The sequence below is a fragment of the Gracilinanus agilis genome, chromosome 6 (genome assembly GCF_016433145.1).
Source record: "Gracilinanus agilis isolate LMUSP501 chromosome 6, AgileGrace, whole genome shotgun sequence".
NCBI classification, from domain to species: Eukaryota; Metazoa; Chordata; class Mammalia; order Didelphimorphia; family Didelphidae; genus Gracilinanus; species Gracilinanus agilis.
In genome coordinates, this window is record NC_058135.1 from 19,118,041 (window position 1) to 19,146,024 (window position 27,984).

At 37.2% G+C, this 27,984-nt stretch overlaps 1 protein-coding gene across 3 annotated transcripts in view; it reads right to left on the reverse strand.

The window, feature by feature from the left end:
* Nucleotides 1–27,424, reverse strand: part of LIN54 (lin-54 DREAM MuvB core complex component) — a 44,398-nt gene extending 16,974 nt beyond the window's left edge. The window contains exons 1-6 of one of the 3 annotated variants that reach the window (XM_044680295.1): nucleotides 27,404–27,424; nucleotides 21,469–21,589; nucleotides 18,633–18,775; nucleotides 11,883–12,108; nucleotides 1,235–1,308; nucleotides 753–950 (exon numbers count right to left, since the gene is read on the reverse strand). In XM_044680295.1, coding sequence (XP_044536230.1) covers nucleotides 753–950; nucleotides 1,235–1,308; nucleotides 11,883–12,108; nucleotides 18,633–18,775; nucleotides 21,469–21,589; nucleotides 27,404–27,424 — 783 coding nt within the window. Of the gene's footprint in view, nucleotides 1–752; nucleotides 951–1,234; nucleotides 1,309–11,882; nucleotides 12,109–18,632; nucleotides 18,776–21,468; nucleotides 21,590–26,725 lie in introns of all 3 variants that reach the window. The other 2 variants (XM_044680293.1, XM_044680294.1) reach the window with 2 other exon arrangements.
* Between the last annotated feature and the right edge of the window lie 560 nt (nucleotides 27,425–27,984).

Consider the following 27,984-nt stretch of genomic DNA (forward strand, 5'->3'; position numbering starts at 1 on the left):
GGGAGGACCCACTAGCAGCTGAGGGAATCAGGAAGGCTTCATGCAAAAGACAGTGCCTGAGCTTCATCTTAAAGGAAGATGAGGACTCTTTGAGGTGGGGTAGAGAGGAAGGGCCCTCCAGGAAGAAAGAGGGTTAGAGGGATGGCCAGTGAAAAGGCTCAAGAGATGGGAGATGGAGTATCAGGTGGTAACAGAAAGAAGGTCAGGGAATGTCCAGGAAGACAGGCTGGAGTCAGGTTGTAAAGGGCTTTGAAAGCTAACCAGGGGAGTTTATATTTGATTCAAGAAGAAACAAGAAGCCACAGGCATTGGTTGTGTTGGGAAAGTTGCACTGTCAGATTTGAATGGGGGAAGTGACACCAGTTGGAAGGTTGTTGCCATCACGAGTGAGAAATAACAGTGAGGGCCTAAACTACAGACAAAGCTGTGTGAGTGGAAGGAAGGGGTTGAATGGGAAAGATGAGTGATAGAAAGAATGGTCAGATCAGTCTTACAGTGAGAAAGAGTGAGGGATAACTAATGGCTGGGTAGTCTGTGGGTTTCACTGATATTTGTGTACTGTCAAAACATCTATTGTATAGTGTGCCTAGGCACACTGTGTATTGTCACATTTATGGGCTGAAATGGGCAAGAACTATTCAGGAAGAGAGGGTAGAGTTTCAATCTGTAGTACTGGAGGGAACACTAGCTCCCCCATCCCACCCCTGCAATAAGATCACAGCCATCCAAATGGCTAAAGGTCTCCAACATACCTGAGTGACATACTGAGCTGGAAGGACTGCATAGCCCACATTGCCTGTCCCAGGAGCTGGTGCAAGAACAGTTCCTGGGGGGAGGTTAGTGAGGTTCGGCTGGATTTGTGGCAGTGGAGTGGCTGGCATAATGAGCCGTTGTTGGGGCTGGCTAGTTGTAACTATTTGTGAGCCTGTACTGATTGGTTTGGGAACAACCTGAAATGAAGGAAAAAAGCACATGAGATCTAAAAAAGAATTTTTTCAAAGTTCTCAAAAAGAAGTGGGGGGCAGTTATTGATCATAGTGTTACAGATTTAAAGTTGGAAGTGAACTTTGAGGCCATTTATCCCAACACAGGAGATTGAGGCTTACAGGTTATATGATTTGCCCAAGGTCACAAGGTACGATGTACCAAAGCCATTCATCATTAAAGTAATATAACAGCAACATTTGGAGCAATATTTTAGGTGAAACAAAAAAAAAAATCATATAATACACACTTGCTTGACAGTTTGTGCTGGAACAATTGGAACTGACATCCGAACAGGGGCTGCATTGACCACTACTGGTTTTGCTGCTACAAAGGGGAAAAAAAAAAAATTATTTCTTTCTTTATAAATGCCATGCAATTCATTGCAGAAATTATCAACATTGTTTTAAAAAATATATTTTTTCCTAAATGGTCTTATAACTACTTAAATGGCTAAATTCATTATTTGAAGATCATATTTTTAAAGATCACTTAGGAATATTTTGTTAACTTTGAAGTTATACTCATAAAAGACCCTAGAATTATTTTTTGCCCCAAGTCATTTTTTAAGTCATCAATTCATTTTGCCACAGGCACATAAAATCTAGAATAATACATCTTTTAAATTTATGTCTGGGAATGCCTTTTTGTTGTTGTTTAGTCATTTTTAAAGTCATGTTAGATTCTCTGTGATCCCATTTGGGATTTTCTTGGCAAAAATCAGTATTTTTTTGTGGTTTGCCATTTCCTTCTCCAATTCATCTTACATAGGAGGAATCTGTGGTAAATAAAGTTAGGTGACTTGCCCGGGGTTATCTGGCTAATAAGTGCTTGGGGCCAGATTTAAACTCAGGAAGAGGGGTCTTCTTGACTCCAGACCCAGCCCTCTATCTATCTACTGCACCACCTTGCTGCCCTAGTGGGAAAGCCTAATTAATTTTAATGAGATTAAAATAAAGATGAATTTCATAAGAAACTAAAAACAACTAACTTTTAGTTGGAATAAACATACATTACTATTAATACTGCATGAAAGGAAATTCTAAAAATATAAAAGAATTGCTAGACACCCATGAATGTGAATAGAAATCTCCTTTGTATTTTCAAATATACTAAATTAAATGCATCTGTACTATTTTGTTTTGTTCAAAAATATATATATTAACCCTCAGTGCTCATTCTGTTATGAGTTTTCATAGGAAAAAGTCCAATGCTGTCTCTTTTGGATAAAGGCTCAATGCTAACCATAGTACTTCTACAGTATGCTGAGACACAATGTAATCTCAAACTACAGTCTCCAGATACAGCACAATGCTGTGATCTAGGACTATTAATGTGAAAGCTTCTATTATTTCTCCATTGCATAGAATGCTAGCTTTTTATTTTAGACAGAAAAACCCTAGATCTTTTTCAGATAGTTTGTCTAACCATACTTAACTCATCTTATACTCAAAAAGACTTTTTTTACCTAAGTGTAGGATTTTATATTTATCTATCTTTAATTTCATCTTAGTAGATTATGCCCCAAACTTTAGCTTGTCAAGGTTTCATTGGATACTAGCTTTGTTGTTCAATATGCTAGCTATTCCTCCCATTTGAGGACCACACCATCTACACTTTTATCTAAGTCACTGGTAAAAATTCTAAACAACACAGAGTCAAGCACACTGTTAATGGCTAATTTTTTTAGTCCAACCATCCCAACTAGTTCTAAAGAATTAAGATATAAATAAAGATAAATTAAATTTAGATATATTAAAAATAAAGAATTAATATACTACTTAATTCTAAAGAATTAAGGAGAATTAAAAATAATAAAGACCCCATAGAGGAGGCAGTACCTGAATTGTATTTTAAATGAAGCTATAGGTTTTATGGGAAATGCATTCCTGACATGGAAGACCATTTGTGCAAAGGCAAAGAGGTGGTTGGCATCGAATGTTTTGTATAAGGAACAGACAAAAGAGCAATTTAAATGTAATAAAGGAGTACAATATTATGAAATAAAAGAGCTTTAAATACCAAGATGAACATTATGTATTTTAACCTAGAGGCAACAGAGGGATGAAGAGGATGATGTGATATGGTCAGCTTCTGTTTTATTAATATTAATTGGGAAATTGTGTGGGAATTAGAGAAGGAAGTGCCTGGAGATAAGGTTGCCCAATTAGAAGCCTACTGCAATCACCCAGAGCCTCAACTAGGCAGGGAAAAAGCCATATTAATGGAGTAAAGAGGGTAGATGGGAAAGATGTTTTCCAGGCAGAATCCACAAGATCTGGGGTGGGGATAAGAGAAAAGAGTCACACCAATACACTGTGGTAAAACAGAATGTAATGGACTTCTGTACTAGCAGCAACGCAATTACCTAGGACAATTCTGAGGGATTTATGGTAAAGAACGCTACCCACATTCAGAGGAAGAACTGCAGGAGTGGAAACACAGAAGAAAAACAACTGCTTGAACACATGGGTTGAGGCGGACATGATTGGGGATGTAGACTCGAAACTACCACACCAATGCAACTATCAACAATTTGGAAATAGGTCTTGATCAGTGCCACATGTTAAAACCAGTGGAAATGCGCATCGGCTATGGGGTGTGTGTGTGTGAAGGGGAAAGTAAAAGCATGAATCATGTAACCATGTTAACTTTTCTAAAAAATAATTATTAAATGTTAAAAAAAAAAGAGAGAAAAGAGTCACAGACAATACCAAGGCTACAGCAGAAGAAAAGTGGTAGTGTGATCAATATTAATGGTGAAGTCTAGAGAAGGGGAGAAGACTTGAGGGGAAATGTAAACAGTTCCATTTGGGATACGTCAAGTCTGAGGTCCTCACATGGCATCAAAGTAGAGGTGATAAAGAATCATAGTTTAGGAAAGAAATTAGTTCAGGATCTTTTAGGTCAGAATGGGATCAAGGATGCATATGGAGGAATTAACTTCAGTGGAAATATTATGTGACCAGAGGGAAGGAGGAGCATATGGCAGTCAACTGCCCAAAGATGATAATAATTCACAGGGACTAATATCACCAAGGGAAAGAATATAAAGAAAGAACATCCAAGAAAGAGCTCTTCTTTCTCACACATGTGGTGGCTGAAAGAATAACATCCAAAAAAGGATACTGAGAAAGCCATCAAAAAGTCAGGAAAAGAATTAAATAAAGTGGTTGCAGGGATCAAAACAAGAAAAAGGAACCAGGAGCAGGGACTACATAACCTACTAATAAAATCAAATTAAGTATTTATTTCAAAAAATTCTGAAAGTAAACCAAACTAAATCCTTCACATATAGTTACTTTACAAAACAAACTAAAAAAAAAATCTGAAAAGCTTAGGAACCGTGATAAGAACAATGAAATAAGTTTGAAGCTAACGATAGGTCAATATTGTAAAATATAAAATAGGTATTTCAATTGAAAATACAGAAGTGATTTGACAGTGTTAAAAAAAAGAGAGAAAAAATGATTATAGGGGCAAACTTCTAAAGGAGTCAGGAGAGGATTGATTTTGTCAAAAAGAATGCCGATTTTTTTTCCTGTGACTGAAGGAAAGAAGCAGAAGTGAGCAGATGAGTCAGGATTTGAAGGTGTGGACAGGAAGAAGAAAATGGGAGTTTATGACTAATGGCCCTGATTATTTTTAGCAAGCTTTGACATGAGATCAGTAAAGAAATGAGATCAGTAAGAAATGAGGAATTAACTTCAGTAAAGAACTATTATGTGACCAGAGGGAAAACCTAGATATTGCACAGGAGGCAAAACTCATTGTAATTTTGCCTTGGAGATTTTACACCCATACTTATATAATTCTTACAAAAGGATCTTGCTATCTCTCAGACACACTTTTGCATTTGGGGACGCAAGAAGAATATCATCCACAAAATGCACCAATTTACTTTCTTTGAATTTGATAAGTTTTAAAATCTCTACTTAGAATTTGTGAAAATTAGCTAGGTGTGTCAGTATACCACTGGGGAAGGCAAGTCCAAGTCTACTATATCTTTTCTCAGGTAAAAGCAAAGATCTTTTGGGAATCGTCATGGATGGGAATTGAGAAAAAAACCTTAGCATAAATCTACCATAGTGAAATATCTTGCCTGACTTAGAATGGAAGAAATTGTAGCAGCTAGGCTTGATACAACAGGATGAGTTTTGATGACATAATCATTGACAGCACTTAAATCCTGAATGAATCTATATTCAGGTTTGCCATTCTCATCCAATTTTTTTTTTTATTGGAAGAATCAGTGTATTAAATTCTGAGAAACAAGATATAATAATCCTTGTTGGATTAGGGATTCAATGATTGGTTTTAAACCCTCTATTGCTTCTTTAGTCAAGGGACATTGCGGTACACAAGGAACTGGTCCTTCCTTAGTCCTCACCCTGACTGGAGTAGCTGATTTCAGTAAACCTACATCTGTGGAAGATTTTGACCAAAGATCCTTAGGTATTGGATAGACTCAACCTAAGTCACTCTCTGGACTGATTGAATCTAAGAACAGCAATAGAAATGATTTCAGAGATTCTTCTGGTAGATGTAAAGAGATGACACCAGTTTCAGTACATTGGATTGTAGCCCTTAATTTACATAATAAATTTCTACCTAAGAGATTCATTGGACATTCTGGCGGGGAATGCATGCTCCACAGATAGTGGTCCTAGAGTAATCATTTTAGGTTATAATTTTGCTACTCTCTGTGGTTTATCTGTAGCACCTATTATTTCCATTGTACCAACAGCTCTACAATTCTCAGGAAAACTTTGCAAAACTGATTTACTGGCTCCAGTATCAACTAGAAAGTCATAAAGCTGGTCTCCAATAGTTAGACACATGTGATTCTGTATTATTTGGTGGCTGGAATGTTTCCAACACAGGAGCTAACACAATAACATCAGTACAAAGCTCAGTCATTTCCTGTCCATCCAAACTCACATCTGCTTGAATTGCATGATATTCCCAGGATTTTTACATCTTTAACACCTTCATCTGATTTTACACTATTCTCATTGGTCCTTATATCCTCTACTTTGGTTTCATTGTTCTCATTTACATTCACATTATCCATATCCAATTTACATTCTTCATTTTTCTCTATTATTTCAAAATCATTAGAATTTTCAACTATATTTACATCACAATTTTCTTTTTCCTCACAATCATTAACACTAATTACATTAACATTTATTTAAACCACATTATTCACAAATTCATTATCCTTATCCTTATCCCACTCAATTCCATTAATTTCCAATCCATTTTCCTTTGATTTTGCAAAAACTTTTGAACTTTGGGTACACCTTCATAATTAACATTCCTCTTTGTTCTGATCACCTTTCTGTCCACTGACTACCTAGCTGTACTTAGGCCTTACACCCGATCTGACCCACTCCTGCATAGTATTCAGATCAGGGGCTTGAGTTCCTTGGCAACAAACATTCTGACCCCTATTCACATTATTCTGTCTGTAATTATTACCATTATTCCAATTATTATTCTTTTGTCTGTAACCATTGTTATTGTTTCTATTATAATTATTGTTTCTATTGATCTGCCTAGAAAACTGTCCTCTATACCTGCATTCAAGTACAAAATGACCAATTTTGTTGCGTAGGAAACATCTTTGGGGGCCTGATCTATCTCTAACAACATATTGTTCCCTAAGGTGCACAGATTTAAGGGCAGCTACAGCTTTTACTTCTTTTATCTCTCCATCCTTTGCTCTATTGTTTGCATCTTTTTGCTATTTTCTCAAATTCTCAATAATAGCATCTTTGTCATCATTCACCTTGTCCTTGTCTGCTATGTACACATAAACTGCTTTTCTTTTTAATTCTTCAAGAGACATTAATTCCCAATCCGAACAGTATTCCCTAAAAAATTTTCTCTACTGCTGTTCAGGCATTGTTTACAAGGATTCTTTTAATGTGGGCTATGGTTTCATTAGCTAACACATCTAGACCTAAGTGTATTTCAGCAGCCTCTGTGATCCTATCTAAAAATCCTGCAGGTGTCTCATCAGGAGTCTGCTTTTCCTTTTCAAACTTTGACCAGGTATTAGGATGATGAGAATGCCTCTCCAGAAGCTCAATAAATGACTTCCTAGCTTGTTTTAACATCCTGTAATTATAAATGAAATTCAAGTCTAATTCTTTGTAATCCTCCAGCCATGGAGTCAACTGTAGACTATTCCTTGTCTCCTTAATAAACTCATTCTTCTCTTAGTCAGCAATTCCTCCATCAGTAAGAAAAAATCTAGGGCATAATTTGGGGAAACATCTTTACTGCTCTCTTAAATTCTTTGATTACCTTTGTAGGTTCAAAGAAAGAAAGGGTTCTAGGCTTGATGGCATCCTCTGCTGAGGAGAATTGTTTGTGTGACTTAAGGTGCAACACTCCATCAGCTGACATAAAGGAAATATTCCTGAGAGGAAATAGTTTATTGGATTTCTATTTAATTCTGCTGATTCCCTTTCCAGTCTAGTCTGTCTCTTAACTTTTCCTTCATTTTGATCTTTTACCAACTCATTTTCCTTAAATCCAAAGCCATTAAAATGATTTGGTAACATGAATCATGTAACCATAGAAAATTTTTCCAAAAAAATAAAATATTAAAAAAAAAATAAAATGATTTGGTATCATCTCCATTTGAAAGCATAATTCCATTGTATCAATTTTTGCTTGCATTGACAATAACATCTGCTTTAATTCTGAATCCCTGCATAATCATTTAAATATAGCCTTCAGTGTACCAACAATCCCAAAAAAACCAAACATCTAATTTTATACAACACCAAAAAATACAAACCCAACAATGGCATACAGGCACACATAGTTTGAATTGTTAATCCCATAACTAGCTTTAGACAATCATAACTCAGAAGCATGTAACATAACATTGGAAACAATGTAAATATAGCATAAGGAATATGTCAGACAATTGTAGAAAAACAACAAAACTGTGTTAAATGTATCCCCTGTCATGATATTGTAATGTGCTAACAAAGTATAATATATTGTGGGATAGTTGGTATCATTAGCCACTTTGAGTTAATTAAGTTTCCCAAGAAAACAAACAAACAAATAAATGCACTCCACAGTGTCAATCCAGTTAAAAGTTCCACTTCAGCACTTTGGATAGCACCCTGCTGCCTGCTGAGCAAAATGGAACTTTGGTGCAAGCTGCTCCTGAATGCAGGTCCTGAGTGACAGATGGAATTCTTTGCCAGATGGTTAACTGCCACCTAGTTAAAATAAACCACAGCACCCCCTGAAAATCTTAACCTTATCCCAAATCTTCCTAGATTCAACCTCCAGGCTAACCAACTGAAAAAATATTAGGTTCTTAATAGACCTTGGGCCAATAACTTAAATCCTATTGATCTGGGTAAGGATTTCAGGGAGAGACTGTCAAGATAACAACAACAAGGGTTTATTAATTAACTGGGTTAGGTAAGGGAAAGGATTGGGATGAACTAACTAAGACAGATCTGGATTCTCTCCCACCAAGGTCCAACAGATTTTCTATACTGATCTCTAAATTACCCAGCTGCCTAACTCTATCCTATCCAGAATTTCCCCTTTGATAGTATTTAAAAGTAAGGGAAAGCTGGAAGGTAAAACAGGTTCACTGGGCTGATTGGGGATCTCACGTCTGTTGTTCTTCAAGGGTCTGTCAGGAGTCCAGTAGGGTCACAGCAATTAATCCAAAGCAGAGGGAGTAAGGCTCTTGACACCACCGTCCACCAGTGTGTCTCACCAAACTCAACCTCTTCCCGGCCAGTGAAGTCTTGACAGATGATCCCAGAGATAGGATACTCAGAGAGAAGAATAGCTAGTACCTCCAAGATGAAAGTCCAGGGACCAACTGCCAACTCAGTCACTCACCCAGAGTTCTGGAATCTTTACTCTCTGCCTTTTGCCTGTCACCTCCCCTTTCCCTAATTTCACTACAACATAAGTTTTGACATGAGATCAGTAAAGAAATGAGATCAAGGGTGCATTTGGAGGAATTAACTTCAGTAAAGAACTATTATGTGACCAGAGGGAAGGAGGAAGATGCTAAGAAATCTTGAGGAAGGGGAAAAATAGCAGAAAACCATCTTCTCAAGGAAGTAGGACAATCTGCAGTTAAGTCTGGAGACTGATTTTTTGTTCTAACAGATTTTTTAGCAGCCCTAAAGCAGGAACAAGGATTGTACATGGAGATTTATCCAAGAAATATTAAAATGGATTCAAATTTGAGTATGAAGCCAAGTGAAACCAGAGAGAGGAAAACAGACTGGGAGAACAGAGATGGGTCAAAGAACTCTATGTTATGAAAAGAGAGAAGAATAAATTTAATGTTCATGACAAAGTAAGGCAGAAGGCTGGGAGGTCAAGGGGTAGAGGATAGAATTCAAAGTGGTTCTAAATAGCAGCAGTGGTACAATATCAGAGATGTTAACATTTATAACAGGAACAGGTCAGTGAATAAAGTCAGTTGGAGAAAACAGTCACTGAAGTTGGAGAGATTAAGGAACTAGGAGACAGGGGTGTCAGAAGAGTTGTCATTGTGAATGTTGAACTCCTCAAGGATGATGGTAGGAGACGCAGTGAAAAGGAAGACTGGAAATTAGGCAGAAGTAGCCCTGGGAGGGATAGGATTGTTAAGAATAGGTAAAAGGGCAGCTAAATAGCACAGTGGATTACAACACCAGCCTGAGTCCAAATCTACCCTCAGGCAATCCCCTAGTTACTTATCCCTTACATCTCTTCTATCTTAGAACTGATACTAAGGTGAAAAGCAAAGGTTTAAAAAAAAAAAAAAAAGAATAGGTATGAAGATTTGGGAAGTGGCATTTAAGGAAATGCAGTTTGTTCTGAGGCAGTGAAACTAGGAATCTGGGGCTTGAAGGAGGCAGGGGTAGGCAAGATGGAAGAATAAGGTGGTAAGACGGGAGAATAATGGTTAGATAGAACTTAGCAAAGTGCCTGTCACTTAACAGATATTTAATAAATGCTTGTTGACTGTTAAAGTAAAAGGCAGAACAGTACATCACTCTTTGTCTATAAAACTTTATGAATAGAGAGGACTTATCAAAGTAAATCTACTCAAAAATTCACAATGTGAATTTTGAAAAGTTGGCTTTGTAGAGCCGACACCAAGTCTTACCATAGTTTTCTTGCCTTTAAAAGTATACTGTATATTTTACAGTCAATTTCAGGAAGGATGGAGTGGTCACTTAGCTTTTGATAATGCTGTGAAGCTTCTAACACTGCTTTTGGGGCAAAAGATGGAAAAGTGAAACAGAGACCTAAATAAAATCTAAGACTAGGCTTGAAGGAATGAGTAACAATTGATACAGAAGTCTTCCCTACTACCCATATAAGGCAACTAGGTGACATAGCAGATGGAGTGCTGGGCCTGGAATCAGAAGACTTTGAGTTCAAATCCTGCCTCAGATCCTTATCAACTGTCTCACCTTGGGCAAATTATTTAATCCCTGTCTGCCAGACTATAAAATGGATCTAATAATAGTACTTACCTCCCAAGGTAGTTTTAAGGACCAAATGAGAGAGTATTTGGAAAGTGCTTAGTAGAAGCTTAATAAATACTTATTTCCTTCCTTCATTTTTCTCATACTTTTGTTTTTCTTCTCTTCTTCAAGCACTCAATTTTGAGAAAAAAAAATGAAAACTTTTTTTTTCCTCTGACTTCTCTTAAAAGATAATACATAGGGGGCAGCTGGGTAGCTCAGTGGATTGAGAGTCAGGCCTAGAGAGGAGAGGTCCTAGGTTCAAATCCAGCCTCAGACACTTCCCAGCTGTGTGACCCAGGCAAGTCATTTGACCCCATTGCCCACCCTTACCACTCTTCCACCTAGGAGCCAATACACAGAAGTTAAGGGTTAAAAACAAACAAACAAAAAAAGATAATATATAAAGAGCTTGGTCTTAGAGTCAGGTATTGGCTATATGACCTCTAACATCTCTGTCTGTGCCCTAGGTAACTAAAGAAGAAAATCAATTATAGACAAGCTGCTGATAGTGCTTCAGGCCAAGTTGCTAGGAAAGTAATGTGCTTCAGGCCAGGCTGCTAGGACTTATGTCCTAAGGTAAAGAGGGATGTTATCTGTGCTGGTAGAGAAGAGTGATGCAGACTGATGGAATCACAGATTTTTACTGATGTAATAAAAAGCAACTGCAAGAGGTACAAACTAAATTTAATTTCTACTTACTTTCATCACAATATTTCCTAAAGGATGGTTTATAAATTTTCAATTGCTTTTAACAGATCCTCAGAGTATCTAAAGGAACTGTCCATGAAAATGGCCCTTATAAGGAAAAATTTCCCCTAGCTTAAAAGCTACTTATGCTAAGAGAATAATATTACAAAATTCCCTATTTCATCGACCCCAGAGAAAGAGAAGAATTACACACACAAATTCCATGATGAAACAGACACATAATGGTGACAGGTTTTGTACCTGGAAAAAAATGACAAAACCTGATCATTTAAATGCCTTTTATGAGATATTTGATTCAAAACTAAATGATGCTGAAGATGATCTAAAGTTCAGACATTCAAGGGGCTTAATGGCATATATTAAAATAGGAAGTTGGCTCCATCCAAATCTAAGTCACCAAAAATCAAAACAGAGTGGTCCTTTATGGTAATGGCAACAAAGAGTCTGAAAACATAGTAATAAGTACAAAACATCTAGTGTTCCAATGCCTTTCCAGGTTCTAACAACTGAGTAACAATTATAAACTGTCATATTTTCCTGCTATCTAGTATCAACAACTTCACAACTCCATCAACAAAGTGATACTAAGTTTTAGCAAGAAAAAGATGACATACATGACTTTAAAACCATTAAAGCCATCACTGCGGCAACAGAAGGACTCACCTTGCTGAAGAGGCTGAGTGTTTGCACTGGGGTTCTGACTAGTTGGCTGGGCTGAACTACTGGTGGTAGCTGTCGTTGTAGCTGTAACAAGTCGAACATAATGAAACTTGCTTCCAGGCACTTGTATCTGCTGAACGTTAGGGGCAGTTGCCAGAGGAATAATAGTCTTAAACTGAGATGTACTCACTCCTCCAACAGTGATGGTCTGCAAAGCTGACTTCACTGCCTACGCAATAAACATAACACAGTTATCATTAATCAGAGGCTTAACATTTGCACTGTTGGTCTTTATTCCACTCTATCCTTCACAAGCATTAGCATAATATACATCATCATCAGCCTGTTCAAAAAGAAAGGAAGAGAAAAGGGAGAGAGCTGGGACTATGATATTTCAGAAGGCAAAGGATTTAGGTTTACAACCAAGAATAACTCACCCAGCAAAACTGAGCATAATGCTAAGGGAGCGGGGGTGGACAGGAGATAATATGAATTTTTAATGAACTAGAGGTCTCCCAAGAATTTCTGATAAAAATCCAGATCTATGTGGAAACTACAAACAGAGAAGTCAGGAACAACATAAAAAGAGGAAAAAGAAAGCATTGATCAACACAATGACCAACCAGGATTCTAGAGGACTCATGATGAAAACATGCTACCCATATCTCCTAATGGAGAGGGGAATGGACACAGCCAAGGTACAACCTTGCTTTGCTTGACTAAGCATATTTGTTTAAAAGAAAAAAAAAATGAATGCATGCCCTTTGATCCAGCAATACCACTACTGGATTTGTATCCCAAAGAGAAAATAGTGAAAAACACAAAAAAAAAACAAAAAAAGCACAAAAATATTGATAGCCATGCTCTTTGTGGTGGCAAAAAGTTGGAAAATGAGAGGATATTCATCGAATGGGGAATGGCTGAACAAATTATGGTATATTATGGTGGTGGAATACTATTGTGCTATAAGGAATGATGAACCACTTGATTTCTATATGAACTGGAAAGACCTCCATGCACTGATATGGAAATGAGCAGAACCAAGAATACATTGTACACATAAAGTGAAACACTGTAGAATGATCAGCTTTGCTACTAATAGCAATGCAATGATCCAGGACAATCCTGGGGGACTTATGAGAAATAATGCTATCTATATTGAGAGAAAGAACCGTGGGAGTAGAAACACAGAAGAAAAACATATGATTTATCACTTGTTTACATGGGTATAGGATTTGGGGTTTTGGTTTTTAAAAGATTACTCTATTACAAAAATGAATAATATGGAAATGGGTATTGAGTGATGACATATTATAATTACTGAAATAATAGGATACACTGAGGGTATATCAATCCCTCAGTGTCCCTCAGCGAAGTAAGGCCTTACCTACTGGAACCAGTGAGATATCAGGCCTCCAGGCAGTGTTAGTATAAAGGTAAACAGTTTAATAATAATAAAATTATTAGGAAGGGAGGACTAAGGAACAAGGTTTCCCTAACTCTAAGAAGTCTCACTTACCATTCCCTCTAAGTTTCCCACATGGGAAAGCCTTCATTTTTCTTGAAGCTCCCTAAGCCCTTTCCTGTCTGGCTAAATTCCCCAAGTCCTCTCTGTCTCTCCCTGACTCTAATTAATCCTCCTTGTTGGTTTCACAAGATGTAATAGGTCTTTGAGATGACCAAGGAATGAACTCTTGATGACCCAGCTGGGCCAGGCCTGAACTTGGCCTCAAGCCCTCATACCAACAATGGCTCTTGATTAGATCAGGCTTGATATTATAAAAGATCTTCTTGATGTTTCTCTTCTAGTGAGGAAAGGTACTTCCCAGAAAGTCCAAAGGTTTAATCACTGTAAATTTGATAACAGCAGGATTAACAGAGCTCTGCTACCTCCTCTCTGCTCAGCTTCAGGGACCAGGAAGCAAGCCCCTTCAGTTGGTTGGTGTCCCTTCAGATTCTCTTTCCAGAATCTAGAATCTCTCGTCATCAGGTTCCTAGCATGCAACCAGATCAACTTCTGCAAAATAATTTCTCTCTCTGTCATTTCCTTCCTAACAGTGATTACATTTGTATAACCCTGTGGAATTGCTTATTGGCTCCAAGAAGGGGGAGGGAAAGAACATGAATCATGTAACCATGGAAAAATACTTATAAATAAATGAGGTTAAAAAAAGAGAGTATAGATTGAATGTAGTTAGGAGAAGAAGAGAAGCAGGTTAACTAAGAGAAGAATCTTTGCAGTAAACTTCTGTTAAAGGTTGTTTCCAAGATACATATGAGAAAGAGATTAAAATTCATAAGAATAAGAACCATTCCCCAAATGACAAAATGGTAAAAGAATATGAACAGGCAGTTTTCATAGAAAGAAATGCAATCTATCAATAGCCAATATAAAAAAATGCTCTGAATGAGTAACAGAGAAATGTAAATTAAAACAAGTCGGAGGTTGTATCTAACACATCTCAGCTTAATAAAGCTGACAAAAGGGGAAAACAATAAATGACAGAGGTACAGCAGATTAGATAGGTATATCAGTGCATTTTTGGTAAAGCTGTGAATTAGTACAGCTTTTCTAGGAAGCATTTTTGAACTATGTTCCTAAAGATATTATATTGTAATGTACCCTTTGACCTAACTATATGACTAGTAGGTCACAAAAAGATGAAAGAAGAAAAGGATCGCATTCATCCATGAATTAGAGCAACGGTTGGCAACCTTTTTGGCCGTGATAGCCATAAATGCCTGCGGAAGGAGGAGGATGGAGACGGATGGTGCTGGAATATGGGGCCTGGGCTGAAGGGCCCCCTGGGGCACTGCCTGGACTGGTCCGTCGGGAGGTGGAGCCAGATATGACTCAAGAGCCATGGGTTGCTGACCCCTGAATTAGAGGATGGATGAACAAATTATGGAAAAGCCGGGTCCTATTATTTAAACTTACACTGCATATTTCCATTGGGCTGGAACCAATCACTGTGTTTTACATATAATTGTAACTCCAAATAATGTGAATCCAAATAGTGTAACCAATTCACAAGATTCATTATTCACAGTACTCAGGAGCTAATTGTAAGGCAAAATAGAAACTGAAAGAAGGACAGAAACATCAAATTTCAAATGTCTCAGATAATGGTTTGTTGAGAGAGCTTGTAAAAGCCATTCCACAATAAGTGACTGGCTGAAGGATATGAAGGATATGATATATCTTTTAAAATGCTACAAATTACTAATAGAGAAATTAAAATTAAGACAATCCTAAGGTCTCACTGCACACCCACAAAATTGGCAAAGATGAGAAAAGATGGAATGTTGGAAGACTGTGGCAAGACCCTCACACACTGGTAAGCTGTGAAACAGTACAATTATTATGGAAGGATATTTGGAACTATGCAAATAAAATGGCTATAATAACCATCCTCTGACCCAAAGACTGCACTACTAAGTATATACTCCAAGGAGGTCACTGATAAGAAGGTCCCCATATAGATCAAAATATTCATAGTCATGGTTTTGAGGTAGCAAAGAACTGGAAACAAAGTAGTTCTCCATGAAATGGGGTAGAGCTAAACAAATCATATAGTACATTAATATAATTACTGTGCTATAGGAAATGATGAATATGATGAATACAGAGAATCAAAAAGGACTTATGTGAACTGATACAGAATGAAGTACAAAGATTCAAGAAAAACAATATACATGACAGTTATAACAAGAATCACTACAAAGAATTCCAAAGAATAAGCATGGCCTCAAAGAAGAAATATGAGAAGATGTCTTCCTCTATTCCTTTGCAGGGTTGGGAGGCCCTCAAGTGTGGAATATTGCATATATTGTCTGACTTTTTCAATGTATTAATTGATTTGGCTATTTTTCTCTTCTTCCTTTTTTTCTTTATAAAACATTCTTATATGAGAAGGCTCTCAAGAGAAGGGATACTGGGAAAAAAACCAAAAGATATCAATAAAAATTTATTTGGAATAGGAACTAAGGTTTGAATGCCTTCTGTGTGGACTAAATACAAATCAGGGGCTCCTCCTTGAGGCCTTGCATCTACATGGCAAGTATGGAGCAAGGAAGCTGTGCCCAAATCTATCAATGCTGTGTCCTTTATAGCTTTTCTAAGTTATTTCTAAGTAAACCTCCATCTGTTCATTGTTAGATGAAAGGAACATCGCATTACATTCTAAACTCAAACCTGAATTAGCACATACTCCAATATCAGGAAGCAGAAACGGAGCTAAATGTCATCACGGCGGACTAAGGGAAAAGTCACGTGGAGATTTTGGGAATCTTGTATATACCCAAAGACCTCATACCAGAAAGGTAACTCTGGGGGATTATAATGTTTTGGATATTTGACAACTAGAGACACATGGCTATGATCTGGGTCTTAAAGAGGCAATTAAGTGGCAAAGTGAATAAAGCACTGGACTCAAAAATCAGAAAGATCTAAATTCAATTCCAGCTTTACACATCTAGTAGCTGTGTGACTCTGGACAAACCACTTAACTTCTCTGTCTCAATTTCCTGATCTGTAAAATGGGCATGATAATAGCACCAATCTCACCTAGACAGGGATTGTTTTATTGTGAAGATGCCAAAGGAGATAACATTCAAAGTACTTTTCAAACTTCAAATAGCTAGCATGTAAATACTAGCTATTGGCATTATAACTGAGAACTTCATAAGTATAATTGATATATTATTTGCCTTCTTGATGGGTGGGAGGGAGGGAAAGAATTTTAATTCAATTTTTTTAAATGAATGTTAAAAAATAAAAAGAATCAATCCTGAGTTTCAGAGGCAACTCAAGGGATAAGCATAGGATACATAAGGCAAGAAGACACACTGGAAGTCTAAGGGTGACTCATTCCCTTGATGCAGCTTCCTGATCACCTAAGTATAAAAGTCAGCATGAAGAATGAGAAGTTTATCCTCTAGACTTGATACATACTTGTGACCAGGCTCACTTCAATGGTGAGTATAGAGGCCAGGGAGCTATGCCCAAGTAGACCTTTATTGTATTTACATGATCTACAAATGCCTTTTTGGTGCTTTTTATGCCTTATCTAGGACAAAGCTGCCTTCTTCAGTTGAGATCCCATGTCTCATTCTTCTTTAAAGGAACATCATGGCTATTATCTCTGCAAAGATCTGCCATAGGAGGTTCTAACCAGAGGTTGGGGCACCAGAGCCATAATGGTGGGTAGAAACAAAAAAATCAATAAATGAGAATTATTAAGCACCTACTAGACAAAGTAATAGATACTGGGAATACAAGTACAGAGTGAAAAGATCCCTACTCATGATAGGCTTACATTCTAATGGGAGAAACAAGTACAGAACAAACATGGAGTAATGTTCAATGAGGCTTGAAATTGGTTTTAAAAGTTAAATAGATGATTTTATATTTTGTTCTAGAGGGGACTAATGAGAAGGAGAATAAGGAGATTGTCAAAAGTGTGGCTATGTAGTGATTTTATCGATTTGGTGGTTAAAACGTGGGATGTCTAGTTAAAGAAAAAGATAATTATCTCCTTTGCCTATTAATGCAAAAATACCAAGAAATTAAAAAAAAAATAATAGGGTAGGTACCACAGTTCTTCATCAGTACACAGAAATGGAACTTTCAACAGGGAGGCAAAGGTATGCCTGCCAGAACTGGCTCTTCGCTTGATTTGGTGGTTTCCATGCCACCAAGAGAAAATCAACAATCAGGGAGTCCATCATTACCCCTGATAGCCAAATGGGTGCCTGCAGATATTGGCCTGATGCCGGAGTAAGCAGGGAAGGCTTAGTTTACAGACAGCTCTGCCTGACAATATGGAGACACAAAAGCCACAGCTGTTATTGCCATCAAACCTGCTGAGAGCCAAGGAAAAGCTCCCTCAATGCAGAGGCCTCAGCCTCATGCTATAAAACTGGTGAGAAAAAAGGAAGCACAGAGGGCGATCTTCACCTCCGTCTCATGGACAAGTACAGACAAACTCACCATATGGTCAGGGATCGAGCATGCACAAAATTGGTGGTTGACTGAAGTTCACAGAGAGAGATAAGACGTATAAAAAAACACCAACAAAGCCTGATTGGATCTATCCACTGTGGGAGTCACAGATGCCCTTGAGAAAGGGCCCAGCACTGTACCGATCACAGACATCAGCAGATATTGTTGCTTGATCACTCCTGAAGACCTTGCTGGACCCTGATGTGCACATGACCCACCTAAACTATTAGGGAATGAAGTCAACGCATCATCCTGCTAACTAAGGGTTGTCAGGGACAGAAATGGAGGTGTTTCAGTGTCTAAAGAGCACAACCACTGTACCTATAAAGAAGGTGAACAATGGCATCCACCCTGAAAGGACCTGCCATTGCTCTCCACAAATGCAGACCAACACAGCTTCATGGTGGGCAGAAGAGCAAGACTGCAATGACCTCAACACCTTCCCTGCAAGGAGGGAGCTGACTGAGTCAAACACAGGACAGCTGCAGGTGTGACTTGGGCTATTATTGAGAAGGTATTGCTTCCTTTTGGAGCCCCAGATCAACAAATATTATTTATTTCAATTAATGGTCATGACTACTACACATTAAGTTGAATTTTAGTTTACTAAGCTATTGTCTCAATAGCTCTATGATGTGCAAGCATTATTATTCCTATTTTACAGATGAGAAAAGATGACACTACAACAAACCTTATGACATTTATTACAACATCTAGAACTAGAAAATGCACCAAAAAAATCTTTTTACCTTATTGGGAGATTTCAGAGGAGAGATGGCTATTTTGTTTGGTGTCTGTGTTGTAGAATTGAGAGTTGATCCAATAACCCCACTTTCAGATATTGTTATGGTCTTTGGGGGAGTCCCAGGGGTAGACTGCGATAGAACCCTCCCTGTAAAGGAAAAGAAGGTCAAATAGTAGTGTGAACCTTCCTGAAGTATTCTGTAGCACATCCCCTGAAAACTCACCATATTTGCATTATTTTAACATGGAGAACCTGTTCTATGGACAAAGGGAATGAACTCAAGTAGGGGATAATCAAACAATAAGTTGATGACTTTTATTTACCACATTTAACCCCAAATCTGTAGAAGTGAATAATAACCATGTAAGAAATGAAAGTTTCAGATAGATGTGCAGGGAGAAAATCAGGATCTGGGTATTTAAGGAGCTGCCCAACAAACTAAAAAACCAAAAATTTTATCCCTGTGAGTAGGGAGACCCAGAATTTCATTTGATGAATTCTTATTGTGGCCATTGAAAACAAGCTTGCAGGGCAGCTAGCTGGTTCCAGTGGATAAAGAGCCAGACCTAGAAACGAGAAGTCCTGGATTCAAATATGACCTCAGATACTGCCTAGCTGTGTAACCCTAAGCAAGTCACTCAACCCCAGTTATGTAGCCTTTACCACTGTTCTGCCTTGGAACCTATACTTAGTATCAATTCTAAGACAGATGGTAAGGATTAAAAAAAAAAAAAAAAAAAAAGGAAACAAGTTGCCATTACATTTTTGTCATTTGTAACGCCAGAGGTCAATTTTGTTTTGCATTAACACTTGCAAATATTTCTTTCTTCGATAATAATTCCACTGGGATTGTCCCAAAGTTTGTTTTTTAAATGCATATTAAGCCAGTCTAATAGTGAATTTTTTTTTCTGTGTTAACAAACCACTCTTTCAACTTCAAATCTAAGATGCCATAATCTGGTGGATTAGTTGCTTTTTTTTTTTTTTTTTAGTTTCATCTTGTTTTATTCACAGATATAGTTAATGGGAAGGAGAAAAAAGAGTAAGGAGGAGAAAATGGCACTTTGATCAGGGTTACAAAGCCAAAGTACACAGTTTTTCCAAAAAGTCATCTTCCTCTCCATTTTTTTATATAGTCCATGAATTGAAAAACAGACAGCATATTTTTTTCACATTTTGACTTGAACACTTATTTGGGTTGCTGAAAACTTAAGGATAAAAAAGTGGTGATCAATGGAAGGCCATCCAAAGGGCAAAGGGCCTCAGTTATGTGTTGTACAAAGATCAGTTGAAGGAAATGGGGCATTTTTAGCCTGAAGAAGAGAGGGCTCAGGGAAGACATGATAACTGACCCCAAAAGAAAGAACTAAATATGAAAGAGTGGGGCCCAGAGGGCAGAAACAGGGATAGGGTGGAAGGAAACTGCAAAAAGGCCAGTTCAGGATTAATATCAGGAAAACTTCTTAACAATTCAATTCATCAAAAATTGGAATGGGTTTCCTCAGCAAAGTCAGGTCTCTCTTTATTATTTTTGATAATGACAATAATATTATCAGTAATGATGATATGTATATAATAATAGCAACAATGATAATGATTTTCTCATTTGATTCTCACAACAACCTTGTAAAAAGATCTTGTGATCTTTGTTTTATAGATAGGAAACAATGCCTGAAAGAGGCTCCATAATTCTGTAGCTAAGAGTCTATGGCAGGATTTGAATTCAGGTCTTCCTCACTTTAGCACTCCATCCACTGTCACTCATCTGCCTCTTTGGAAGACTTCAAAAAGAAACAGATATATCATAGTGGAGATTTCTTTCATGCATGGATTAGATTAGAAGGCCAATGAGATCCCTTCTAACTCTCATATTCTATTCTTTCCATTATTAGGCCTTGAGTTTATGCACCAGGATAATTCCCATTAAATACATTCCTGATACCTTTTCTATGATTTTTTAAAGCTACAAAGTAAGTTACATTTACTGATATTATCATTGGTTCAGCACTAAATTAAATTATGCATTGATATCTTGTCAAGTAAAAACTCATGTATAACTCCTACTGTAATAACCAAGGCAAGAACAAGACTATTGGAAAATCAGAACTAGAAGGACCTCTAATGATTTTCAAGAGCAGTTTGTTTCATTGCCAAGTACTAAATATAAAATCTGCATTGCTAAAAGTAATCCTGTTAGCTAAAGAAAAAACAAACCTTCTTTACATCTAGGAAGACAGCTGATGGCAATTTGCTGTGGAGCAACATGCAAAATGAAAATTTTCTAGTCTAAAAAAATATGGAGACTTCATTGGAATGCAATCTGAATTGTACGAAAATAAGGCATACTTCCAAAAATGAAGTTAGCAATAGTTTTTATGTGCAGTTTTTGAGATATGAACTCTAAAGAAGGTGCAGCAAATAAAATTAAGGAAAAAGTTCAGACAAAGCAAAAATCTTTAATTTTTAATTGAAATACTCTGTTCCCAAGCCCAACCACATAGCATTTATGTTATTACATAAGCATTATGCTTCACCATCTCCAGGGGCAGGACCATGATTTTTTCTTTTAAATGAATCCAACCCTATGAGGTGGGTATTTGCTAATGTTTCTCTTATTTTTGTTTGAGGAATCTAATTATGATTTAGAAGACTAGGTAACAAGCTAGTTTTGCACAGCTAAGCCATGTTATTCTGTGATATGCGACACAATCATAACTCCTTAAGAATCAACTGTGAAGCTAATGTCAGCTGCCTTTCCTAAAGAATGCAGAATGGTTTCCTGTAAATCCATACAAGATGAAGACAAAAATATAGCTTAAGAAACAATAAATAAATACAACCTGCAATGACTGGTGATACTTGAGTTGTCTGTCCTGTAACTGCTTTACTATTAATTGGTTTTGCAAAGATTAACTTGGTGATCACTGGACCAGAAGTTGGTGTTCTCATCTTCTTAGCAATCTGAAATGTATAAATAACTGTGTAGATGGCAATATACCACTCATTTACTTAGCATTACAGAGAGATCTAGCAAACAATAAAAACCATTTACTTAGCAAAAAACACAAACATTAACAACAGAAAACAAAAATCTGATTTAATAAATTTCAATCACTAAAATAGTCACATCCTTAAAAATTCCCCAACTGATTTGCATAGCTCTTTGCATTGTCCTCTAGGATGATCTTTAAAATTCCTGGAATAAATACATTTATGTTCAATCACCAGGAGATTAACAACATGTTTAACAAAAAGTAAAATACCCATTTGGCTTTCCCCCCCCCAAAAATGAAGTGAAATGTTAAAAGGAAAAAATAAGATAGAACCAGGAGTCACTTTAGAGAAAGAAACTAGTGCCATTACTCCTAAAAATGCTATTTTTAATCAATAGTGAAGTCAGTTTTAAATAATTATTCAGGGAGGCAGCTAGGTGGCTCAGTAGATAAAGAGTCAGGGATAGAGTCAAATTTGACTTCAGAGGAGGCATCTGGGTAGCTCAGTGGGTTGAGAGTCAGGCCTAGAGACAGGAGGTCCTAGGTTCAAATCTGACCTCAGACACTTCCCAGCTGTGTGACCCTGGGCAAGTCACTTGACCCCCATTGCCCACCCTTACCAGCTTTCCACCAAGGAGCCAATACACAGAAGTTAAGGGTTTAAAAAAAAAATTTGACCTCAGAAACTTTCTGGCTGTGTGACCCTGGCCAAGTCACTTGACCACTACTGCCTAGTACTTAACACTCTTCTGCCAGAATACATAGTAATGATTTTAAGACAGAAGGTAAAGGCCATAAAAAAAAATAAATAAACATATGAAAACTTAGGCTTACAAAAGTATAATGTAAATATATATCAAGGAATTATTTTAATTTTTAAGAAAAACTACTTCCTGTAATAGAGTGGATAAGTATAGCTAACAGAAAAAAAAAATTTTTTTTGACATGACAATAAGCACCATGAGAAAAATTAAACAGCAATATACTAGACCCTACATAGATCAAATTTCCTGTTTGGGAGGCTCAAATTCCAAACTGAACCACTGCAATGAAATATATTTTGTATTATAAATGCAAAATCCCATTTTGGGGGGACCACAGAAAACAGAAAATGTAGCATGAAATATAACAATGTGACTGATGTAATAAACAATTTAGAGATTCATAATTGGATTTAAGCAAATTCTCCAAGTAAATGCCAGGTTAATGGTAGTAGCAAGAAATGAAAAGTAGTCTTTGTTTGCTTTTAAACACGTGAAATTTCAAAATTGGTAAGAATTGTACTGGCCTGCTGAATATTAATGGATTTCATGTATGAAAATGGTATCAGATACTGAAGCTCTTTAAAAATTAATAATAAATAATTTACCTTTCTTGATATAACTAATACTTAGGTCTTCACGATACTTTCCATAACTCTAACCTATTTGTAGTGTTTGCTAACACAACTACTTTCTTTTTTCCCCAATTTAATAATTTTTATTTTTTAGAAAAGTTAACATGGTTACATAATTCATGCTCTTACTTTCCCCTTCACTCCCCGAGCTCCCCCCCCATAGCTGATGCACATTTCCACTGGTTGTAACATGTGTCCTTGTTCAGGGCCTATTTCCAAATTGTTGATAGTTGCATTGGAGTGTTAGTTTCGAGTCTACACCCCCAATCATGTCTGCCTCAACCCATGTGTTCAAGCAGTTGCTTTTCTTCTGTAACACAAATACTTTCAAATCAGGAGATCTTTTAAAAAATCAAGCTGTTATACCTCCTTCCTCTCATTAGAGAGGTACAGGGACTACTGGGGCAAACTACTTGAATACACTGTTAGACAGGGTGATTATGTTGGAAATTTCTCTTTTTATATGATATAAGGAAATGGTCAATTATTAGGGAAGAGTAAAAAATTTCCAGAAATTACCTTGATACAAAAAAAAGTATCAACAAAACTTAATTTAAACAAGTAAGGTATTCCCAAAATTTAAAAAGTTCATGAACAAATGTAAAATCTCATCTTTCCTCTATAGTTGAAGACTGCTAAACAAAAGATCTTAAGTTTTATAATGCAAAAATGGAACAAAAGCACCAATAAGAAAATCTGGATCAGTGGATTGAGAGTCAGGCCTAGAGACGGGAGGTCCTAGGTTCAAATCCGGCCTCAAGACACTTCCCAGCTGTGTGACCCTGGTTAGTAAGTCACTTGACCCCCATTGCCCACCCTTACCACTCTTCTGCCTAGGAGCCAATACACAGAAGTTAAGGGTTTAAAAAAAAAAAAGAAAATCTGGAGAAGAGGTAGCCAAATTAAAAATGAAGGGTGTTCACAGCTCTGGGTCCAATAGAGTTCATAAAACTAACTTTCAGGTTGGAAAAAGAGCACTTACAAGAAAAGAGTGGGAATAAAATCATAAGAGGTTCACATGAGATTATGGAAACCACAAAGTGCTAGGCAAACATCTGTTATTATTAATAATAAATAAATCATTTAATATGTTCTTTCTGCATCTTGAAAAGTTATTGATCTGGAATGTGATCCTTTGGATAAGTGAATGTTACAAATAACTGAAGGATACAAGTATTTCAATAATTGTTTTTTGTGAAAATTGCCCAAATATTTGAATAGTTTTAAAAAATCTGCTAGAATGAAATAAGCAGAACTAGGAAAACATACACAATCACAATATTGTGGAATGATCCAATTTAATATACTTAGCTAGCAACATAATGACCCAGGACAATTCTGAGGGACTTATGGCAAATAATGCTATCCACCTCCAAAAAAAGAATTGCTAGAGTCAGAAAGCAGATTTTCATCTGCATACGATTTTTCACTTGTTCATTTGGGTCTATGTTTTAGGGTCTTAGTTTTATAAGATTACTAACAAAAGTGAACAATATGGAAATGTTTGCATGATAATACACATATAACCCAGACTAAATCGCCTGCCTGTACCAGAAGAGGGAAAGGAAAGGAGGGAGGGAGATTAAGGTCAATCATATATTTTGGGAAAAGTTGTGTAGAAATTTGATATTACATGTAATTGGTTAAAACAAATTTCCCTTTCTTCATAAATAATTTAAAAAATGAGTCTAGACCAATGATTCACTAGCGTAATTCCAAATGAGTAAATTCCTTCTACCAATGCAATTCTTTGGAGAGTTGTCTAGGGCACTGAGACACTCAGCAACTTGCCTGAGATCACATCATCAATATGTGTCAGAGGAAGAACTTGAACTCAGGTCTTGGGTTCCAGGGAGCTAGGAGGGGATGGAGTCAAGGGCATAAAGAGAAAAGGGTTTGGTCTTAATGAGAAGGGTTATCTTTTCCTCACCGGCTGGAACAAATAAGGGGGTAGAGGGCTTCAGTTTCCTTATCCATAACATGCAAATAATGTCTGGAATGGCTATAACTTGGGATGTTTTGATGAGATCCAAATGAAATAATTTAATGTAAAGCACTTTTCAAACTTTAAGGTACTCTATAAATGTACAAGTCGGCTCTCTGCCCCACTATCCTATATTGTCCATAATTCAATTTTTTCTTAAAGATAATCACAGTGATTATCATCCAACAGTTACTTCAGAGGTCCTATGATATTATCTGTAGGACTACCGAACTCTAAATTGCTCCAGACAGCTCTAGTCATTCTACATTTTATATCCTGCATACAAAAACAGCAATGTAGGGGGCTGTCTCTGGGTCTGGGTATAACCAAACCTTGAGAATGTCACATTCCACACTCAGTTACTTTCCCCTCTCCCTAGCCCACTAACCAAAAGCCATTGGGCTTCTGCCCTACCCTAGAAAACAGCTTTAGGTTGCTAGGAGAAACCAGATAACTAGGAATTGTGTGAAATGGTCAATATTTTGTATACCTGAAAAAGGAAAGGGATAAAATAAAAAACATGGGCTTAGCGACATAAGGGCAGCTTAAGTGATACAGGGTCAGAAAGACCTGAGTTCAAATCTTGCCTCAGACACTTACTAGCTGTGTAGTCACTGAACCTCTCTCAGCCTCAGTTTCCTCATCTGTAAAATGGGATAATAGTACCAACCTCACAAGGTTCCTATGAGGATCAAATGAGATAGTTTAAGTAAAACACTTTACAAATCTTAAAGATCTATGTAAATATGAGCTTTGATAATTATTTTATTACTGTGGCTGAAATTTTCCATAGGTCTAAATGTTTTGGCTTACCTCCAATTTGGAAGTTTCTTTACAGGTGTTAATTAAAGAGTAAATAGGGACATACTATAGTAGTATCTCTATGAAACAAGATAAGAAGACAGTCTAATAATAACACCATCATAGTGATTCAAGAGAATGAGGTTCTGGGTAGAAAACATCACCCAAAAGAACCCCTATTATCTATCAGCCAGGCCATACAATGTTCTTGAGCTTTCTCTATGCCTCATTTCCAGCTTCTGCTTTCTGTCCTACTTGGAAGATTACATTGGAAGGGGTTTTAGTGGCCAAGGCTTCAGAGATGAGAGGGGGTGTGAATGTGAATGGATAACAACAAAACCTAAGATGGATGACCCCAGGACAGTGGTAGGAGCAACTTACCAAAGAGAAAGAAAAGTCTTAGGAGCTATTCACCTTACATAGATTACCTTCCATCTTAGTGTCCCACCAGTGACACAGCAAAAAAGGTGCCATGCCAGTGGATCTCCAAAGCTAAGGTTCCTAGTGATCCATAGTTAAGGGACAGAGATCTGGTGATCTTTTGGCATGGAAGAGTTTGTCTGAATACAAAATGTTGTTCCATTCCTGCAAAGGTATCTTTGGTAACTGGTTAGATAAGAGTGCTTTCTTCTCATGCATAAAAAATTTCCACTAAGACAAACCCACAGGCTAAAAGTACACACATACACCAAATACATTCTTAAATATTCAAAATGAAATTCAACCCAAATAGTTCTTTAGTTAAATTTATAAGCTGAAAATCTTCATATATGAGAGAGAGCATTATTTGAATGTATACACACTAAAAGCAACATTGAAAAGTGATCTGTTAAGAATCTGGATATAAACCACCCTAAATACATACCTAGTACTGATCAATGTTTTACGCACATGCATTTTTAAGTGACAAACCTTTTTTTTACCTGCACTGTTTTTAGTTGTTGAGTCTGCAACACAGAAGGCTGAGCTGTAGGATTAATCAGTTGACTTCCAGGTGTCAGTGCTGAAACACCAATGACAGGTTTCACCTCTGGCCTTCCTCCAATAGTAACTACTTTAATTTGCTGAGATTGCACTTTAGAGTCTCCAGACTGTGTCTGAGATGTGGCTTTCTGAGTCTGGGGCAGCTGGTTATTGGGTAGTGCTAAAACAATTGGTGGGCCTGACTTGCCCAAAGTTGTTACAATTAACTTCTGTCCATCTGGTTTAATTGTTTGATTGCCAAGTTTAAGATCAGATGTCTGAGATCCTCTGTTTAAAATAATCTGATTGGCTGATATAGTCACAGGTGTCTGGGCACCAAGTTTTTGAAGGCCACTTGGAAAGGCTGTTTTTACAGTATTCAAATCCGTTTTTGCAACTAAAGTATTCCCAACAACTTTGTTAGTGTGGTTACTAGACACTGTGACTGGTTCTGTGGTAATAGACATGGCTGTGCTTGCAGAATCACTAGATGAATTTATGCTGACAATTTCTTGCAGGTCTGTTTCCATGGGAATTGAATCTCCCATTGGGGATGAAACAATAACAGCCTCAATACTATCATCTTCCACTAAAGTTATACCAGTGTCCATGATCTCCTCTGGAAGTAAGCTGTTCACCTCAGCTGACACCACCTCCATGATAATTCTTCCTTCTGGAAGCTGATGATCAGGTACTAGAACAAAAATGAAAGAAAAAAATTAGCTAAAAGAAGCAATGGAGCTCCAAAACAGAAATGATCATTTGCCAAAAAACTGTACCCCACAGAGAAAGGGAAAATGATTTTGCCAATTTAACTGGGTATTCAAGATCAGTTTTCCCTCCATGTAGGGAAAAGCTCTGAGACCTGACACCAATGACTGCTGGGAATTGTAGTTCCCAGTCAAAGTAAGTCCCCTTCTTGCCTCTCCTATTGGGAATCTGAGTTTGAGATTCCAGGGGGACTTGGAAAGGGACAAACAGCACAATGGCAGTTGGAGAAAGTGAGGCCCATGACAATGTTGACATGAGAGAAGTCAGAGCAGGAAGATGCAGCATGGCTCCAAGAGTTACAGCTTCTGTTTAACAGCAAAAACTATGAGTATGGCTGGGATCTACCACTGTCAGTTCACAAAATCAGACAAGATAGTGAAGTTTCAATTCTCCTTCCCTTTCCCTGTACCTTCAGTTGGCATGGCTGTCCTATATAGTTTATCTACTT